Source organism: Theileria equi (genome assembly GCF_000342415.1).
Source record: "Theileria equi strain WA chromosome 4 map unlocalized gcontig_1105316255039, whole genome shotgun sequence".
NCBI classification, from domain to species: domain Eukaryota; phylum Apicomplexa; class Aconoidasida; order Piroplasmida; family Theileriidae; genus Theileria; species Theileria equi.
The window spans coordinates 335,402-353,753 of NW_004668229.1; the positions used below are offsets into that span (position 1 = coordinate 335,402).

General features: G+C 37.1%; 12 protein-coding genes across 12 annotated transcripts; 5 read left to right on the forward strand and 7 right to left on the reverse strand.

Annotated features, from left to right (window-relative positions):
* Window positions 1-56: 56 nt before the first annotated feature.
* BEWA_052970 (conserved hypothetical protein) lies at window positions 57-1,190 on the reverse strand (the record flags this gene model as incomplete). Its single annotated transcript, XM_004832637.1, has 4 exons — window positions 730-1,190; window positions 365-689; window positions 166-329; window positions 57-132 (listed from the first exon to the last, which is right to left on the reverse strand). Exons 1-4 carry the CDS (start codon window positions 1,056-1,058, stop codon window positions 57-59), a joined length of 894 nt encoding a protein of 297 aa, XP_004832694.1. The 5' UTR covers window positions 1,059-1,190.
* Window positions 1,191-1,259: 69 nt separating this feature from the next.
* BEWA_052980 (conserved hypothetical protein) lies at window positions 1,260-2,551 on the forward strand. The gene is made up of 3 exons (XM_004832638.1): window positions 1,260-1,357; window positions 1,581-1,963; window positions 1,997-2,551. The coding sequence occupies exons 2-3, from the start codon at window positions 1,588-1,590 to the stop codon at window positions 2,536-2,538; spliced, it is 918 nt and encodes a 305-aa protein (XP_004832695.1). The 5' UTR covers window positions 1,260-1,357; window positions 1,581-1,587; the 3' UTR covers window positions 2,539-2,551.
* Window positions 2,552-2,556: 5 nt separating this feature from the next.
* Window positions 2,557-4,942, reverse strand: BEWA_052990 (conserved hypothetical protein; the record flags this gene model as incomplete). The annotated part of the gene is made up of 4 exons (XM_004832639.1): window positions 2,557-2,679; window positions 2,714-2,818; window positions 2,853-4,002; window positions 4,038-4,942. The coding sequence occupies 4 exons, from the start codon at window positions 4,940-4,942 to the stop codon at window positions 2,557-2,559; spliced, it is 2,283 nt and encodes a 760-aa protein (XP_004832696.1).
* A 279-nt stretch (window positions 4,943-5,221) lies between these two features.
* Window positions 5,222-5,751, reverse strand: BEWA_053000 (vacuolar ATP synthase subunit G, putative; the record flags this gene model as incomplete). The annotated part of the gene is made up of 3 exons (XM_004832640.1): window positions 5,222-5,365; window positions 5,426-5,526; window positions 5,661-5,751. The coding sequence occupies 3 exons, from the start codon at window positions 5,749-5,751 to the stop codon at window positions 5,222-5,224; spliced, it is 336 nt and encodes a 111-aa protein (XP_004832697.1).
* A 241-nt stretch (window positions 5,752-5,992) lies between these two features.
* On the forward strand, window positions 5,993-6,724 carry BEWA_053010 (conserved hypothetical protein; the record flags this gene model as incomplete). The annotated part of the gene is made up of 3 exons (XM_004832641.1): window positions 5,993-6,347; window positions 6,388-6,488; window positions 6,521-6,724. 3 exons carry the CDS (start codon window positions 5,993-5,995, stop codon window positions 6,722-6,724), a joined length of 660 nt encoding a protein of 219 aa, XP_004832698.1.
* Window positions 6,713-7,573, reverse strand: BEWA_053020 (60S ribosomal protein L23a, putative). The gene is made up of 4 exons (XM_004832642.1): window positions 7,517-7,573; window positions 7,327-7,368; window positions 6,887-7,238; window positions 6,713-6,852 (listed from the first exon to the last, which is right to left on the reverse strand). The coding sequence occupies exons 2-4, from the start codon at window positions 7,346-7,348 to the stop codon at window positions 6,768-6,770; spliced, it is 459 nt and encodes a 152-aa protein (XP_004832699.1). The 5' UTR covers window positions 7,349-7,368; window positions 7,517-7,573; the 3' UTR covers window positions 6,713-6,767.
* Window positions 7,574-7,847: 274 nt separating this feature from the next.
* BEWA_053030 (conserved hypothetical protein) lies at window positions 7,848-9,535 on the reverse strand. Its single transcript, XM_004832643.1, has 2 exons — window positions 8,151-9,535; window positions 7,848-8,115 (listed from the first exon to the last, which is right to left on the reverse strand). The coding sequence occupies exons 1-2, from the start codon at window positions 9,393-9,395 to the stop codon at window positions 7,894-7,896; spliced, it is 1,467 nt and encodes a 488-aa protein (XP_004832700.1). The 5' UTR covers window positions 9,396-9,535; the 3' UTR covers window positions 7,848-7,893.
* Window positions 9,536-9,544: 9 nt separating this feature from the next.
* BEWA_053040 (conserved hypothetical protein) lies at window positions 9,545-11,679 on the reverse strand (the record flags this gene model as incomplete). Its single annotated transcript, XM_004832644.1, has 5 exons — window positions 9,545-9,603; window positions 9,676-10,594; window positions 10,630-10,928; window positions 10,968-11,394; window positions 11,557-11,679. 5 exons carry the CDS (start codon window positions 11,677-11,679, stop codon window positions 9,545-9,547), a joined length of 1,827 nt encoding a protein of 608 aa, XP_004832701.1.
* Window positions 11,680-12,301: 622 nt separating this feature from the next.
* BEWA_053050 (conserved hypothetical protein) lies at window positions 12,302-13,392 on the forward strand (the record flags this gene model as incomplete). Its single annotated transcript, XM_004832645.1, has 5 exons — window positions 12,302-12,529; window positions 12,566-12,627; window positions 12,686-12,749; window positions 12,786-13,265; window positions 13,301-13,392. Exons 1-5 carry the CDS (start codon window positions 12,382-12,384, stop codon window positions 13,390-13,392), a joined length of 846 nt encoding a protein of 281 aa, XP_004832702.1. The 5' UTR covers window positions 12,302-12,381.
* A 446-nt stretch (window positions 13,393-13,838) lies between these two features.
* BEWA_053060 (hypothetical protein) lies at window positions 13,839-14,285 on the forward strand (the record flags this gene model as incomplete). Its single annotated transcript, XM_004832646.1, has 1 exon — window positions 13,839-14,285. One exon carries the CDS (start codon window positions 13,839-13,841, stop codon window positions 14,283-14,285), a length of 447 nt encoding a protein of 148 aa, XP_004832703.1.
* Window positions 14,286-14,786: 501 nt separating this feature from the next.
* BEWA_053070 (regulator of chromosome condensation protein, putative) lies at window positions 14,787-16,458 on the forward strand (the record flags this gene model as incomplete). The annotated part of the gene is made up of 2 exons (XM_004832647.1): window positions 14,787-14,901; window positions 15,014-16,458. The coding sequence occupies 2 exons, from the start codon at window positions 14,787-14,789 to the stop codon at window positions 16,456-16,458; spliced, it is 1,560 nt and encodes a 519-aa protein (XP_004832704.1).
* A 65-nt stretch (window positions 16,459-16,523) lies between these two features.
* BEWA_053080 (aspartyl acid protease, putative) lies at window positions 16,524-18,175 on the reverse strand (the record flags this gene model as incomplete). The annotated part of the gene is made up of 3 exons (XM_004832648.1): window positions 16,524-16,722; window positions 16,757-16,810; window positions 16,845-18,175. 3 exons carry the CDS (start codon window positions 18,173-18,175, stop codon window positions 16,524-16,526), a joined length of 1,584 nt encoding a protein of 527 aa, XP_004832705.1.
* Window positions 18,176-18,352: the final 177 nt, after the last annotated feature.

Below are 18,352 nucleotides of genomic sequence, written 5' to 3' on the forward strand. Positions count from 1 at the left end.
GAATATATACAAAATAATTTAGAGACCTTATGTAGAGGTACCCCTGTGAATGTGTTCTAGTAGCAGGATCTTACAGTGGAAAGATTGATGTCCCACGTTGATGAGATTCTAGAATAATTCCTTCGTTGTAACCTGCGCGAGATTAACGTAAATAGACATACTTACCAGTAAAATACGAGGAATATTGTCCAGTTAGGAATAAGAATGAAGAGAGAGTTTGAAATAATGTACAAAAATTCCTTGAAAAAGGGCATGTCTAACTCGAAGTAGTTGTTGTAGGCATTCTTGGTTACTGAGTAGTATATAATGAGGTCCCAAGTTAGAGTTCCCTAGTCATACATGTCATATATGCAAAGTAACATACCATTGATGTGATAAACTCCATAACTGAAAGTACCATAAATTGAGAAGATTTGGAATCTGCGAAATTGTCAACAACTTCATTTCTTTTAAACTCCTGAAGTTCGAGATCAATAGTTTCATTGAAGTCAAACTTGAGTAGGGATGCAATGCCAAAGCTTTTCTTAACCATCATTGCGATATAAAATACCAGTGAAGACATTGCAAACCACATTAATGATACGAAAATGTTCATCTTTAGGTTCAAATATTGATTGTTGTATATGACAGAGTAACCAAGAAACAGCGACAGTAGAATTGTGAAGAGAGTAAAAAATAGTTTTGACCTCCTGAAAAGAATGTATGTAAAAATGAGATACGTGAACATACTTTTTCCCATACTCACGGCTCTTTAAAAGTGTAAATATGCAAGTCCATGAGATGATTTCACACTGCAGTACCTTGATCCCCTTGTTCAGGATTTGGAGGTATGGCACCTCATCTATTGTATAGTACCATACACCCATACAGAGCTGTATGGATGACAGCAGGATGATTAAAAATTCGCATTTTGGTATTTTAGTCGGCGACCTCAAGATCTTGATTGTTACAACGAGAAAAACCAAAAGTGTGAAGACACAGCACGTTCCAAAGATCACGCACTCGATGTTTTCACTTTTGTCAACAAGTTTCTCGGCCATACCAGTTAGTTTTGTCATATTTGTGGGCTAATTTGACATTTCACGTGAAATGTACTTAAACCACATACGCTTGGCTTAAACTGCTCATAGGCATTTCTACGCTCCTATAGAGAGAAATTGCCAAGTGAACGACTGCATTATAGAAAGACTAAATGTGATACAAGGTGACTCTGTCTCCCCACCTGGAGTTGCCATTCGATGTGTAAGATGATACTCTTAGTATTCCTTTAATCTTAGAAACATTTTAGAGTATAAAGTATATTTATTTTATGCAGCAAACTCCGTTGTGACTCTGAAGGAGGAATATTTAAGTAAGAGTAAGTTTACATATGCACCGCTCACAAATTCACCAAAAACCTCGATGTGTTCATATATTTAGACTTATCCATATAGTGCACATTTTGAATTTTTTATTTGTGAATTTTCTCTGCTTTATACCCAGTTGCTCAGCTTTTGTGCTCACACACTCATCTGCTTGACTCTAGACATACAATGTGTGTACATGCTACACACTAGGCAATGTTAACAACACATTTACAGATTTAAAATGTACTTTACATATGTCGTTCGCCCCGGAGAGGCTCCAGAGAGCCGTGGTCCGCAATTCGAACCTGTATGGGACTTTCTAATGGATTACAACTTGAGGTTTGGGTTTCTCGCACAATTGTTTGCACTAATACTATTGTTGTTCGGTATATTCTCAGGTGGTAAGGATCCATTGGCTCTTCTGACCTTCTTGAGGGCTCTACCTGGAAACTTTGGAGTGACTCCCTTCTCTCTTACCTTAGTTTGCCACGGCCTATTTATCATGGGAACATTGCTCATTATGGCATTCATTCAAATGGGTGAAGATGATGCCAGTATTAAGCAATCTAGAGGCTATAGAGCAGGAACAAAGTTTCTTCTTCAGGCAACTTCTTTTGGTATGTTTATGTTTGTGATTAATCTATGTGTAGGAGCTGTTTCTTGGTCACTGTCAATGATCTCATTTTTGGGGGCTACCTATTACTTTGATGCCCAGTGGTTGGACGATCAAATTGGAGATGGTTCCTCTTGGCTAATTTACTTTAGCTCTCGTTTATTCGATTCCTTTGCTTTGATATTATATGCTGGAGCTACCTTTTTCTTGGAGACTTATCACTCTGAAGGTACAAATGAAACTTGGGGATGGCTCTGCAGTTCCACATTTCTTGCCGCCGGTATTTTGGAAATTGCAGCACTCAACTTTATCAATACTCCTGCATTTGTAATTTTGGAGAGGTTGTATACTGTTGCCTTTGGCGTAGCATTGTTCTTTAGTTCAATATGGGCATTATTGTTCGAACCAGTGTCCCACAGATATGAGGTTAAACTTACACAATCCGCTCTTAGAAATGAGTATTATAAATCTAGAAATGCCATGGCATATTATGGTCCAGCAGTCGTAGACCAAAATGGAGATATAGATATTGCAGCGGCGACACAACAGGTGCATCAAGCTTTTAATCAACCCATGTAATTTATAGTGTTTTACATGTTAATTGTAGTTAAATTCAGATACATCTGGCATGTTTTCAAGCCATTCTGCTCCAGTATCACTAAAATGTGATTTTATTGTGGAGTAAAATGTAGAATATACATTTTTCAGGTGGTCGAGTACCTATGAAATATTGTTTTATATGCGTGAAACAAACATTTCTAGTGACCAAAAGCGCTATAGGTTTGTAAGTAAATGATGCTGATATACGATTATGGATCTTGGAAAGCTTTGCCTTGTATTTGTCCATAAATTCTTCAGCCTATATCAGTATACATGCTTCCTAAACAACTTACGATTTTTCTATAGCTCACTGCTAAATTTGCGATACTTAGAGTTTTTTTTGGAGTATCATCATCGGATGGCACCTCTATATCAATTATAAACTTAAAGTGATCGTTTATGATGATCCCAGAGTAGATATTCAAATTCTCATTCAATATTTCTTCAACCGTTTTAATGTGCTGTGCAAATATAGAATTAGCATTATCAACAGAAATAGCACAGGTATTAAATAAGATGTTGTAGAGCATTGAATAATTCCCAATTATTATAATAGATTCCTGTTCCTTGTTCTTCAGTCGTTTTGCGGATTCAATTATCGAATTCTGCAGGAGTTTATATAATCTAAGTGTAGTCTTGTAGAACGAACTAATAACTGCGTCATTGGATACTTGAACAACATAATCGTACATCTTGATAAGGGACACAAGTATGTGAGCACAATTTATCGTAAACGGTGCTGGCATCCATGTACTTACTGCACTAGCTTGAGAGCCTTGCACAAATTTAAAAATAAAATCAGTAAAATCCTTTATAACGTACATTATTCTTTGAAAACAAATAGTTTCTATTTCATACAATTCTGGATCCAAAAGTGTCAATTCTCTACCCTTTAGTACTTTCCTATTAATAACAACCAAACTGTATATCATAACGAGGCCAACGACGTCATAGGTTGAAGAAATATAGTGATTAAGATTTCCCTTGAAAATATCCAGGACATCTACTAATACCTCCCTGAACATTCCATTTGTACTAAATTCATATGCTTCTCTAGTTACTTTGGAATCAGGTTCACGAGAATCATTCAGAGCCTTATTTGAACAGGAAAAAAATTTAGATATAAAGGCAAATTCCGTGGTTGCTGTGTCAACAAAAAGTTTTAAAAATGATCTGACAATATCCTCCTGTTTTAGAACAATATTTTGGAGCCCAGTTGGCAGAATTGGTTGTGAATTATAAGTTGATAGCACAGAGTCTCTGCCACTCAAGCCAAAACGACTAAGAGTTTCCTTGTTACTTGTTATATTACCAGAGTCTAATCCCTTCAGTATAGAATATACATCTCTACATCTCTCTCTCCCTTTTCCTTTTTCAAGAGACAAGAGATAATTTTCAAATAGATGAGAGTATGTCCTGCGCATCGTACTCACATACATTTTACTAAGAAGCAATGTGTATGTAGCTGTGGAACTTACGATATTTCAGAAGAGTAGTTTTTAAACTCTTTGAGATAATCATAAAGGGGAAGAAGAGAAAGGAACCTTGTAGTTTGGATAAGCTGAATATTTACCTTTGGCATTGAAAGCTTGCTGATTTCCAGTGACAAAAAATCGGAAATTCTCCTAACCAAGACCAATTCTAACTTCTGAAGTTGGATTCTTGATGATTCCTGCGCATAATTATTATTATTTGGATCACAAACCACAGATGGATAGTCCTTGTGTATTTTATTGATATTATTAGACTTTATTCTAAAGTTTTCAAGGACAGTAACAAATTTTTCATCGATAGGATCATTGCATATGGCCTTTATCATGTTTGGAGTAATGATAACATCATCTACAAAACGTTGTAACCTTTCCAATAGCAGCTTTCTATTCTCCAAACGCAGAGAAATATCTTTGGATTCATTATGAAGCTTTGTTATAATCTTTGAAGACTGTTCTAAACTATCATACTGCTTAGATATTGAATCTTCTACTACTTTAAGGGTTCCATCACAATAACTAACTTCCATCGAGAACTCTGATAACTCATGTTCGTGCTTCAACAGGGTTTCTACAACATCCTTTTCCAGTTCCTTGCGTTTTGCCTTGCAGATGTCAACTATTCCATCGAACACCTTTGTATAATAGTGGGCAATGTCCTGAAATTCAGCATTTTCCGGACATTTGGTATCATCCTCGAAATGTGTATCCCTATGGTCATGTGTAGGAGTACTTTCTTCTTCTAAAAGGTTCTTTACGTGAGAATTAAACTTTGGATCTAAATCTGCAATGCTTTTAGGATTATCTAGGGATTCAAAGTGCCATTTAAGATCTTGGACAAGTTTCTCGGTATTTAGAGCGAGCACTGCCAACAAGTCGGATTTTTTTTCCATTATCTACTTATACAAATACTTATTGAGTTCTACATTCCTGTTACATTAGTTTTTGATTAAAAAGGAGTCATTTGCCAAAAAGTAGAATTACATAAACTGAGATAGGCCGCTGCCTACCCTGTGATATAGAGTAGCTATGGTACCACGTATCATATTGTAATTGTTTGAACAGATATAGTCATTAACACATGTATATTACGGAAAGGAGAAATTTATCGCTTCATAGCATATTTGTACCAATGGAAAGGTGTGTGTTGTACAGAGATCATTGAATTCCGATTATACATTAATATTGAGCGTAGCTTCCACGAGTTTGTCGACTAACATAGGCTTTAGTTCCTTTAGCTTTATGTCGCACTCCTCGATAAATGTCTTGGATTTCATTTCCAGCATTACAGATCTCGGATCTTCCAGCACAGACTCCTAAAAACGTTTATTAAACAATGATTTGCAAATTTGTAGATATTATGGAAGGTATGGTACCTTGTTATATTCATCCATGAGCAATTGCTCTTCAGATTCTTTAAATTTTTTCAAATCCTCTTCAGCCGCGGCTACAGCCTCGTTCAAAAGCTTAACTCTATCTGTATATACCATTGTTACGTGTATCATTGAGAGTATATGAGAATTCGCAGATGGAGTAGGCAGTTGTGTGTGATTGACACCTTTTACGTATAAAACACGTATATAAAGTTCAAATTTAGCACTGGAAACTCACTTTCTTTGGCTCTGCGAACAATTGCCTCGGCCTCCTCCTCAGCCTTTAGTAATTGCTGGATCAACGCATTCGAACCAGAACTCGAGGACATTTTAGATATTTCAATGTCTTTAAAATAGTATATTTAGAATATACCAAAATGGTTGTACAAAAAATAAAAATATAAACTGAAATCCGGTTCATAGCCAACACTATGTGCTGCCATGTCAGTTCTTTAATCAGTTGATGTCAACAACACAAGTCGTCCCACTACATACATACGCATCTAAGGTTACTACCCTATGAGTTTCTAGAATGTGTGAAGACATTGGCAACATCTCGACTATCCAAGAATGGATATGGGCAAAATAAAACCTAAAAAAAGCTGGAACCCGGATCCAAAGGCTCTCGAAATAACCAAACTGGTTGTCTACGGAGTAAATTACGGCCAAGATTTAGGCTGTGACCAGCGTATAAATACTTCCACGCCTGAAATAGATCGTCTTCCTAGACTATCATTCACTCATACTCTCTCAAACTTCAAGGGAAATACAATCCCTCACGACAAGCTAATGACAATATTCAACCTCACAAGGCTGAATATGCGCAGTTTGTACGATGAAAATGATTTTGATGGAGGATGGAATGACAAAAAGAAACTGGGAGAGCTAAAGTACCATAAAACTCACATCCTTATAGTAAGCAAGGGTGAGCTATAACCACTACTAATTCCATTTAAACTCTGCAGAGGATTTAGAAATCATCGGATTCGCGAGTTATCGCTTCCTGATAATGCGCGAACAACAGCCTCCAACACCGGTATGCTACATTTATGAATTACAAATAAAGGTAAGGGGCTAGAATAAGCTATAACAATGTAGGATGAGTACAGAGGCCAGGGATTGGGCAGATTCTTGGTACAACTACTAGAAATAATCGCAAAATACACTCTATGTAAAAAACTCATGTGCACCGTATTAAAGGCCAACCACAGGGCACTAAAGTTCTATCGCGAAAGGTGCCACTTTTCAAACGACGAAAGTGACCCAAACAGCAGCTACCATGTCCTCAAGGGCATTCTCTAAAACTTAAGACTAAATGCTAGCACGTATATGATATGTTCACTGCTTAAATAATGCCGATCTTGTTTGCTACATCCAATGCGTCCTGATCAGGGGACAATCTTACAAAGGCCTTCTTTTGACCATCAGGTCTGAACATTATAAATATTTAAGACAAAAACAAACCTAATGAGGGTGTTGACATGGACTGGTTCGACATCATAGAGCTGAGTAACAGCCTTGGCAATTTTTGGCTTGCTGGCACGTGGGTCAACGATGAAAACAAGAGTATTGATCTCTTCAATCATTTTCATAGCGCTCTCAGTAGTCAATGGATAGCGAATGATAGAGAACTTGTCCAACTTCTTGGTATAGGCGGTCTTAACCTTTCTCTCAAACTTGGGGGTTCTCTTCAAGCTCAAAGTACGGCCTCTGAAGAAGTGGGTATTTCTTCTGACCTTATGCTTCTTAACAGCCAAGGACTTCTTGACTCCACTGGCTGCAGCCTTTGCCTTTTTAACGGCAGCAACCTTGGCATCTAAAAAATTATGATATCTTACATTTAAACACAGAAATTATGAATAGGGCGGAACATTTTCGCGCATAAACCCAGTAAAACAACATACCTCCAGATGTTTTATTCACCATTCTTAAATTTTATGAAATTGCTGTAGAAGATTAATGTAAGGATGTTGTGGCACAATTATCAACTAATAAAAGTCTAACATAAAGCAGATAGACGCCCACAAAGCACTAAAGGGTACGTGGGTAAGTGTGATAATTGGGGTACAGGACATACAGGTATTGAAAACTTACAAATATCTATTAAAACCGATTTGATCCTTAGTGTATCAATTTGTCAAATATAGTAAATACGTCCAACCGGCAGACTGGATAACTCGTTACGTTTCAGTGGGGCATAGCCCAGGTCCATCCTATCAGCTTCCTGTAGCTATCAAAAATCTCAGATGCTTGCCTATTGCTCTCCATAACTTTATACTGGTGTACCTGAGATCATTGTTATTCACCAACATCCCTTCACCTCCGAGTTGAGCCGTTTATGTTACACATCAGCAAATAGACATATACACACATTAATGTATACTCAGTTATGTATTGTGGTAAAACAATTTAGAATAACAGTGCAAGCCTCTGGTTCGGATGTTCTATGTAGACAAAAACCACAAGAAATCTCAACTAGAGTAAGAGATGCTAATGTTTGGTCTCTTTGTACCGCCAGCTTTGCTGAAAACGTATTTTTGACCCTTTAGGGGTAAAATTTCTATGGTCTGATTTTCGTTCCAATTCCTGTCGAGATTAGCCTGAGGGTCGAGCCTCCTCTTGAATTTATCATGCAGGCTCCTAGGGAGGCTTAGCAAGTAATAATTGCCATTTTCAGCCATTTTTGTCGATTTCTGCATATCTATTTAAAGGACATACATAAACTAACCTGACAAGAATATTGGCGAACAAATCTAAATAAATTGGACTCTTCCTTGGTGTCGGTATCATCTAAGGTCTCCGTTGCCTTGTCATCCGATACACTAGCCATGGCAATGTCTTCATTAGCCTCTTCCAGCTCATCATTAAATAAGTCATCTATATCATCAATTTCCTGTGCAGAATCATTGTTGTTTGCGATGTTTTCCTGTGGTTGGTATGGTCCAGAATGATTTGGTGAATCAAGAACCTCATCTTTAAACGGATCGGAATCTTCAAAGAGGTGGGAATCATCATTTGGATCTTCACCTAGCTCCTTAAGGTTGGAATGATTGGGCGAACTATTCGTGGAGTCCTTATGGTGTCTTCTATAATATTCGTAAATGCGATGAGTGGGTGTGTCTTTTGCAACTTTTAGTATCCCATCAACTTCAAGTTGGGTATACGAATCTTTTTTGGATGTAAGACCATCAATTCCTACTTGTATGTATTTGTTGTTCCATAATTTTAAGTTCGGAAGTACTTTATATACCCTAACTGGTTTGGCGTGCTTGTTAGTAGGATGAGTGAAGTATTCAGGAGAAACAAAGGTCTTCTTGATTTCGTTTATGTAGGCAGATACCCTTTGATCAAGATCCATATCGTTCCAATTTTCATAATTCTCAGGCTTCTGATCCATGGCTGATTCCAAGTTTGTATCGGTCCTCCTGTATACGTCTGGAGTGATAACTGTGGTATCTAAATTCGATGATAAGAGATTCTTGAGGTTAATTGGTAGACCTTCCTTAGCTTTGTTAACTATGAATGACATTTTTAGCTCATCAAAGGAAGAGCAAACATCAGATAAACCGTTTCTGACTGCCCTTTGCAAAGAGGCTATCTTATGGGCTTCTGCAGAGTTTTTGTGTTCACTCAGACCGCTTGGAAATAATTTTCTATCTATAGAATCCAATAGTTCTTTATCTTCAACTCCACATCCCGTGAAACAGAGTCCATTTAGCAGATTATTTGATATACCGGACGTGAAGTCATGAAACGTGGCTATTCTTTCGCTTAATTCCAAACCTGTGAGTTCATATTTCAAAATCCCCTTGTTTGCTTCGTAATCCAAGAGTTTTGGGTCCGTTGGAGGTGGTGGTAAGGATACATCGAATTCCAAAGGGCCAATCAACGGCGATTTCATCTGTAAGTATGATGTTAATGCATCATCCACATCTGTTTTAGTGCTATTATGTGTTTCTGTATTCTTGGACATTTTTGGTGAAATTTAATGGGATTTCGATACGACTGTTTTACAAAGAGGTCACGTTCTCAGAAAAAAATATCAACAGGTCATATTTAAAATTACATATAAGTGATCTAAATGTGTGTAACAAATAAAATGGTTTAGAGTGCATTCGAAGCTTAATCACCGAGTGGATCGTGCTCGCGCTCACGTTTGCTGATAGGTTCTTCTCTAGTCTCTACATATTATATTTTTTCATGAAATTAGTGCAATATGAATAAACATGTTATGTCTATAGAGAGAAGCGTACCTGATTTTACTTGTTCTGAAGTATCCTTTTTCTCAGGACCAACATTTTCCTTCATCTCTGCGATCTCATGTTTCGACACCTCCATCAGGTGTTTTTTGATATCCTCAGTAGATATCAAGTCGTGGTTTAAAAGAGCAGCAGCAACTGTGAACTGGAGATTCTCTACAACAATGGCTGCAGTGCTATCTGGGTCTAGTGAATTTTGTTCTTCCCTCAATTCCTTTAACAGCTCTTTGCAATAATCTGGATTATTCTTGCACACGGTCAAAAATTTGGGATATATTCTCCCAGACATGCATTCCATCCATCCCTTATGGTCAAAGTTTCGCAGGTCCCTTGCAATTCCAACCTTGTTATATTTACTAAAAATTTCAGAATCTTCGTCCAACTTTTTCTCAGATTCAGCCATGCATTTTTTCATAGCTTCATTATGTTGAGATTCGTCATGTGCAGCTTTGGATTCCTTCTGTGCATAGTTTATCATAGATTTCTTGACATGGTCATCACTCTTCTTTTTAGAAACTGCGATAGTTATAGCTCTTACAGCTTGAATAGTTTTTAAATTCAACTTCTTTTGGGTATTAACAAAGAGCTTGATAAGCTCCTGTTCAGCGTTTGCGGCTTCCTTCTTCGACATTCCGCAACCCCAAGTTTTGTGGTCCATTAAATTTGGAACTTTATTCGATAATTCGTTTTCTATGTGGGCAAATATCATGTTCGCAGCTCCAACAAAGGTTTCCCAGTCCAATTCATGTTCAAAATGTTTGTGAATACGCCTTAAATGGTGATCTTTCTCTTGCAAAATTGAGGGAAATACATGCTTTTCGTGAATGCATCGTTCAATCAATTTTTCGTGATATTCCGAATCCAACATTACATATGCTTGCAAGTCTGATTCATCATTTCTTTTGTCATCCATCTGAATGTTTGTGTATTTCTGATACATGAACAAACCTTCTTGCAAGTTGCCAAAAGATGTTTATAATCGTCAGTATCATATTCACTACGGATCTGACCTGAATCCTCCAACAACTCTTTACAACGAGGAGCAGTTATAGCAACATAAGGGAGAAAAAGAACGAAATGTTCATGAGCAAGTTTAATCCATCTGCTCAGATACTGCAACTTTAAGTCATCTGGAGTGTTGCTAGTTATAATTTTTGCCATTGATATAAATGCCAATCTACATACGATGAACGATTCTAAAGCTGTTAGGACAATTGGGGTCTTGTTCAACCTATTAGTTGGCATAGCTGCAAAATATTGTCTACATTCAAATATCATAAACTAACTTTTTTTCATGTGTCCTACACTAAATATCAAGTTTCTAGGAATCTGCTCTTCCAATGTTTCGACTGACTTGCTAACAAATACCATATGCCCTTTACCATGATCCTCAAGGCCTTGCTCTTTTGGCTCCTCTAAGGTCCATTTCTTACTCTTGGAATTTAAATAACGCATCAGAATGTTAAAAATGGACATGAGTTCCGAGTCCTTTTTTTCTGTTTCTGCTGATTCCAGCGGACGATGTGAAGTCAAATATTCAGCCTCAAGCTCGGCTTGGTCGAGATGTTTTTGATGTTCTTTCTCTAATTCATCGGCACTCCCTTGGTCAGAAGGAGAATCATCGGCATCATGTCTTCCCATAGATACACAGTCTAGATTAAAGGTGATACCGTCTTGAAACCCTGCAAACAGGGCATCATCTAGGTTTTTATCCTGTAGTGAATAAGTATCTCAGTTTAAGATATATGTGTGTTAATGTAGGAAACATACAAAGCTATGTGAAATATTTCACATAGCTAATATATAACAAGAGACCGGACTCTAAAACCAGTGCATTCACTCCGGGAAGGAGACGCTCGTGAACATCAAACTTACCTCATCTTCAAATGGATTCAATTCCCATGGATCTCCATCTTGACTCTTCTCTTCATTTGGCTTCGTTGATCCAACTGTTGTAATCCAAAAAGAAGCTACGATGTAAAACAAGACGCAATTCATGGCAGACACATTACATACCTATACCTCCAAATATGCATCTGAAATATGGAAATAATTAGATAATGATATCACTTGGTTTATATGTGATTGTAAATGTGTATGTATGTCTGTCTCTACATATCGCATTTCCTGTCTAGTTCGTGTAGTTGGTAAAGATGCACCCGGTTGCAACAAAACAGAACGCCAAACAAAAGACAGAGTTGTTTACCGCAAGAACTTACAAGTATTCTAGGAAGGTTGTTGCAATAATGTGTAATTTAAGAGGAGAAACGAAGCTATATCTGTATGATGGCAATGGACTCTACACATCTAAAATAAAAAAGACGCAGTAATATGCTGGTTATCTTCGGATGTTTCAGAAATATTATAGAATTTGTGAAGTTTGAAGGTTTCCTATAGATAATAAAGTGGTCTCGGGGCTTCAGATATATATGAGCGTTCATATGTGTCAGACTGCCCGTGAATACCTAGACCAGCTAGTACTTGTAACATTACTACCAGAGAATTACAAACGTTTAGAAAATCCTCAAAATAAGCCATTTAACGGATGCCTAAACATGCCATCCCCATAACGAATCGTTATTTTCGCCAAATGCCACAAGACGCCAAGTAATTCGTGCTCAGTGCAAATGTTTTGTGTATAATTTTGGTTGTAACCTAAACTCACTCCTATTATAACTGTTTAGCGGTCAATTATACGTCATGCCTGCCGCATCGTATTCTGATCCAATGAGCGCCACTAAGGCTAGCGATTTTTTAAACTTTGACGTACCATCTTATAATAAAGATCCATATAAATCGCAGTTTGACACTTTAAATGGTCAAAAATCGCCACCATTAGGCCAGTCAAGTATGCTTCTCTCTATTTTCTTATAATTTATTGTAGATGGCAGCACTGGTCGTTTTTTTGGCGACAAATCCAGTACTTCCACATTCGCCTCTAGAAGTGTTAGTTTAAATTTTTCATAAGTTTACACATTTGCAACTTTGATACAAGCAACTACAGGAAGATAATTTCCTGCTAAAGGGGATTGAATTTGTCACCAACGGAGCTTCAAACATAAGGAGAGGTATGTATATATGGTTCATTTAAAGCAAAAATATAGGAGTAATGGATACTGAGTCGCAAAACGAGAGCCAGCCAGGACTATTTATCTCAAGAATGAGCTCCATGATAAGCATTGGGAAAGCTGCGTTCGGTTTATCATCTGACTGGCAAACAGAATCTTCATGGAGAACTTATACAAACTATAAAGCCTTTTTGGTTCTATTTGCCACGAGTTTGATTTTCTTTATTATGGCCTTCATGACACTGCCATTCATTATATTTGCTCCGCATAAATTTGGTTTACTGTTTACTTGTGCCTCAATCACCTTTTTAATCTCTATTGCACTGCTCAAAGGAGCGGGTTCTCTCATTGACCATATGCTTCACTCCAAGAGAATTGTATTCACAGCCGCTTTTTTGATTTCACTTGTTTCTACACTTATTTTCACAACAATATATCCACTATATCTTCTAGCGTTTGTTTCATCACTGACACAGTTTTTCTCACTCATGTCTGTTGTTCTGTCATACATACCAGGTACGTGCTATACATTTTTGATGCATACTCTTTAGGTGGAGCTGGAGCACTCAAAGCTCTCTATTCTTCTATATGGGCATATTTTAGATTATCTGGCAGAGGCAGTGCCTCTGATCTACCCTTTTGAATTTATGGGCATTGAATCTTATTATATATCTAGCTATTCAGATCTATTTCTCCTATTGGTTTATTCCACTATCAGATCTTGACTGTGAGGTTCGGGATCAGCGCTTGGCTATTTGTCACGCTAAGGCTGCACATAGTACTGTATACTATGGAACCTCGGTATACTTTTATACACCACAAATATATCGGCGGAAAATGTTTCGTGGAGATCTATTAACTCGTGCGAAAATTTTCGTTATCCTTCCTCCAGGAGAAATTCTCAACGTACCTTTTCCCAGATCAACTGGATGATAAATATATCACTATAAATCAATTAGTCCAATACATTTTCGAAAAAATATATCCGATAATTTTTGTTTTAAACATTAAAAGGTACGTCTCATAATATTTCCCAATGTGAAGATGAAACTTTAAATATATAAATGCATGCAACACAATATTATACAGATGAGACCAGAAAAGAGGCATTCTATCAAAAAGATCTGCTTGGCACTAGTATCAGTGTTCGTAGTCGTTTCAATCATCGCGATTACCCTTGGACTTGTTCTCAGTTCGAATGCTGATTCTGATGCTGATGTTACCAAAGCTATCGTCCTAGTTGATAAGACCACAGCAAGCGGTAAGCCAGCTCATAAGGAAGCAGACGTCAAGGCAACTCAACCCAAGGGAGAGAAAGAGGAAGTAAATAAGGAAGAACCGGAGGCCAAGACTGAGGCAGATAGCGAACCAGTCCCTGAGAAAGAGAAGAAGCAAGATACACAAAAGGAAGGAGATGCATCAGACAAAAGACCCGAGCCAACTGGCGAGGAACAAACAAGGCCAAGTGAGGATACAAAAGCATCAAGTGAGGGCAAAAGTGGAGCCAACTTGAGAAGCGAAAAACCACAAAGCTAATTACCTGTTATAATTTAGTCGCAAAGGTATATTCGCTACCTTAAGGCAAAAGAAATAAAGCATAGCGCATAAGTAATTTCATGTTCCTTATGTGTATAGGAATGTCATGCCAATATTGATAATTCAGAGTGGGATTTCATGTTTATAAACTCTTATGATCTTAAATATGCAGTAAACTGTGTCAACGTTTTAAAAATTGCTAAACTGAAACGTAATTTACCATGTTAACCGTATCTCTGGGTATGAATGACAAAGTACGAGGTGGTTGGCAATTTCTACGAAGGAATCCTGTCAAATTCTGCCATATGAAATAAAAAAATAAAATAAGCCATCATGTTCCCCTAATAAGTAGCCATGGAAGTTTATAGTGCTACAGCTTTATCTAAATATCGACAACTCTCTACAAACACCAGAATTGTAGTGAGATTGGCCTTATATATCAAAAGGCTAGTTATTTTATGTAGTTTTTATTAGGAAACTGTGATTTGAGACTCTGTTGCAATGGCTACCAACTGGACCTGTCCAACCTGTATGGTATCTAATCAGAGCCATGACGAATTTTGTTTATGTTGTGGCACTGCTACAAATTCATCATATACACAAGAGCCTACTAACGGTAAGTCTTCTGTCTATGTGTATCTTATTTCCAGTCATCTTTCTGATTGGTATCTTTTTAACAGACGCGCTGTCTGAACAATATGACGACTTTACATGCATATAATGTACAGATCATGATGAAGTGGTTCAATCTCCACCAAAAAAACAAAAAGTTACTTCTTATTTGGATAACCCTGGTAGGGTTCGCATGAGTTTTAATGTTTCTGACTTGAAGACAACAACAGTATTTATCGTTGGTTCATCGGAAATTGATCAAATTCCTTCATCATGTTGCGATACAACCAAGGAAGGTGACGGGTCTGAGTTTTCCTCGCTCTATGAATGCGCACTTCCTACTCCTATTTTATCGATCCCTAGAGTGAAAATTGTGAGTGTTTCATGCGGAGCCCTGCACACTGCCTTGTTGACCGCAAACGGAGACGTTTATACATTTGGATGCAACGATATGGGTGCTCTTGGAAGGAAAGTCAGTAAAGATGAAACACCGGAGATTCCAGATTCTGAACCAATGAAAGTGAACATAAGTCAACCTATTAAAAAAGTAACATGTGGTGATAATCACACGTTGTTTCTGACATACAATGGAACGGTATTGATTGTTGGAAGCTTCAAGGATAGCGATGGTCCAATTGGTATCCCGGATTATGACAACTATGAGACACTGACAAAACTTGAATATATTGACAACCCAACAATCGTACCATGCGAAGTTGAAGGGGCTTATACTATCTCTGATATTTGTTCTGGAGAAAACCACTGTGTGCTCTTGCCTCAAGGAGGCAAGGGAGTTTATACATTTGGTAGTAATGAATTCTCACAATTGATGATCTGGGGTGATCAGATTCAAACTTATACTGACAATTCTCCTGACCTAAGTGATGATAAAACAAAAAGGTTGGCTCTAACATGGCCACAATTCAGAACACTGACTGACCTTGAAATAGTGACTGAGGGAGATTCTGATACTGGGAGAAGGAAAAGGCCAAGAACCAGCGATGAATCTGTGGATAAAATATTTACTGGTTATTGTACAACATTTATACAAACAAAAAATTTGGTAAAACTTTATGGTGTAGGAAGAAACGCACAAGGAGAAGTTGGATGTGGAAGCGATGAAATGATCGTCAAGATTCCAAAAGAGATAACTCTATTTGAAGGACATGAAATAACACAGCTATCTGGTGGGCAGTTCTTTACTATGGCATTAGTTGAAGATGCTGTTTATACCTGGGGGAATAATGACTATATTGGACATGATATAGATACAAAAGAGGGGAAACAAACAACACCCCTTAAATTGCAAGGATTTGATGAAATCCCAATCGAACATATATTTAATGGTGCTGATTCTTGTTTTGCTATAACATATAATGCAGATTTGTATGCTTGGGGGTCTGGGCAAAATTATATATTGGGAAATGGGAAAGATTACATTTTTCAAAAGACACCAGACCTTGTACCAGCCAGCCATTTCCCCTCGAGCAAACCATTCGGAGGCAAAGGTGGATCCCAGCATACAGTTTTTCTTTGTAGTAAAAGAAGGGTACAAAAATAAAAGATTAATATCGCATTGCATAGTACTGTCTAATAAATATAGATTTAAGGGTTTAATTTATCCTTTTAAACATAACTTGGGCAATTTCCATGAGATATACCTAACAATAGTATTTTATTAGTTTGTTTCTTACCTAGTTTGTTCGTGTGTAAATTGAAAATGAGGTGGTTTCCCTTGAAAAATGTAGCACCCAGAATATTTTCATCTAAATTACCTTCCTCTATGCCTAAGCACCACCATCCGTTTGGATTGGTTGAGAATTTCCTACAAACATGTTTTTGTCCTCTTGTATACAAACTTGGAATTTCTCTTCAAGAAGTAGGAACGAGGAAGCCATTCGATTTTTTCACCTCTAAAAAATAAATATTAAGGAATTGGATACTTACGTATCTGATTCCAGAAAAATGCTGGGCATATTTGAAATGTCGCTGAAACAGATGTTGTGCGTATTTCTGTCCTGAATGCATTTAAAAATCTTTGTCTGCTTTTCATCATTTTTAATATTTCTAGTGTTCATGTTTTTATAGTTTTCATTAAAAAATATTTCTTGCACGACCGGATTTATCTTTGCTGGAAAAGCCTTTGGAGAAAATCCATGAACTCTAGTTTCGGCTGAATTTATCCAGTTTATCGGATTCTTGTTCCGGCTGAACAAACTGTTGTTCATATTTACATATTCAATTGTTGTACATAGACTCTGAAAATATCCAATAATCTTCTTAAACAAACCACTTTCTAATATAGATATAGTGGTCCCAGAGTCTAATACGAACTTCCTGTTTTTAATTTTTATTGAATCACCCATAAATTCCAAACGAATCATCTTCACAACATAGAGATCTGAATTTATAAGTGGTATCCACTTCGTCCTGTTAATCAAGCCTCTTCCTTTTTGTTGATGCTTTAACTTGTCTATGTTGTATGATTTATCATATCCTCCAATGGTGAGTATCCCTCCATTTTCAGAAAGGCACAATGCAAAAATAGCATTTTCTTCTTCGTAATGATCATTTAGGAATTTCTCTATAAATGCAGGAATATCATGATTCTCTTGATCGTTAGATGCATTTTCAGAATTTTTAATTTTACTTAATCCCAAAATCCCATTTGATACTTGTGAATATATAAGGTCATTTTCTCTGTTAACACAACCAATATAATTGTACCACGATATCAATTTTCTTTCGTTCCCAGCGGAATCAAAATTTATAACGTCACTTATATATTTTCCATGCACTGAACTCCCTTCAGAGTATGTTTGCATAAAACCACAAGAATTGTCAGGATTACACTTTCCACCAACAATTTTACACTGTACACTCTTGCAAGTTATATAAGATGCTGTATATGAACTCTTTGGATCCAGATTCTTCAAAACATGATTTCCGCAGTAACTGCAATTTCTGCATGCAAAGTTTACCAATTGTGATCCTGTATCTATTATGGCCATTTGCTTTTGTGGATGATTTCCAATGTTAACAAAGGTATAGTAATACGCAAACTTATGAAGATTTCCATAGACTGGTACCCTCAAGATCTCAGTAGCATCTTTGTCGCTGGATTTTTCGTTACCGAGAGTGATACCATTATTACATCCTTCATCCCCTGGTTTTTCTGAATGTGCAGATTCTGAGCCAAGAAGCATATACATAAAAATACAAGTAAATATGCAGTTTAAATTGTGGCTGATACCACAGAGCATGGAAACTTTGACCATTTGAGCTAAGTGTTAGTGGATATTACATGCTTACAATGTGGCTCTTGAGACAAATTACCAAATATATTGGAAACAGTAGATATACAGACGAATGTAACAAGTCACAACCAGCACAGTTTGTTTTTACACAAACACTGCCCAGCGACTCAGTAGAAAACACTCGAGGAAAGTTCAAGA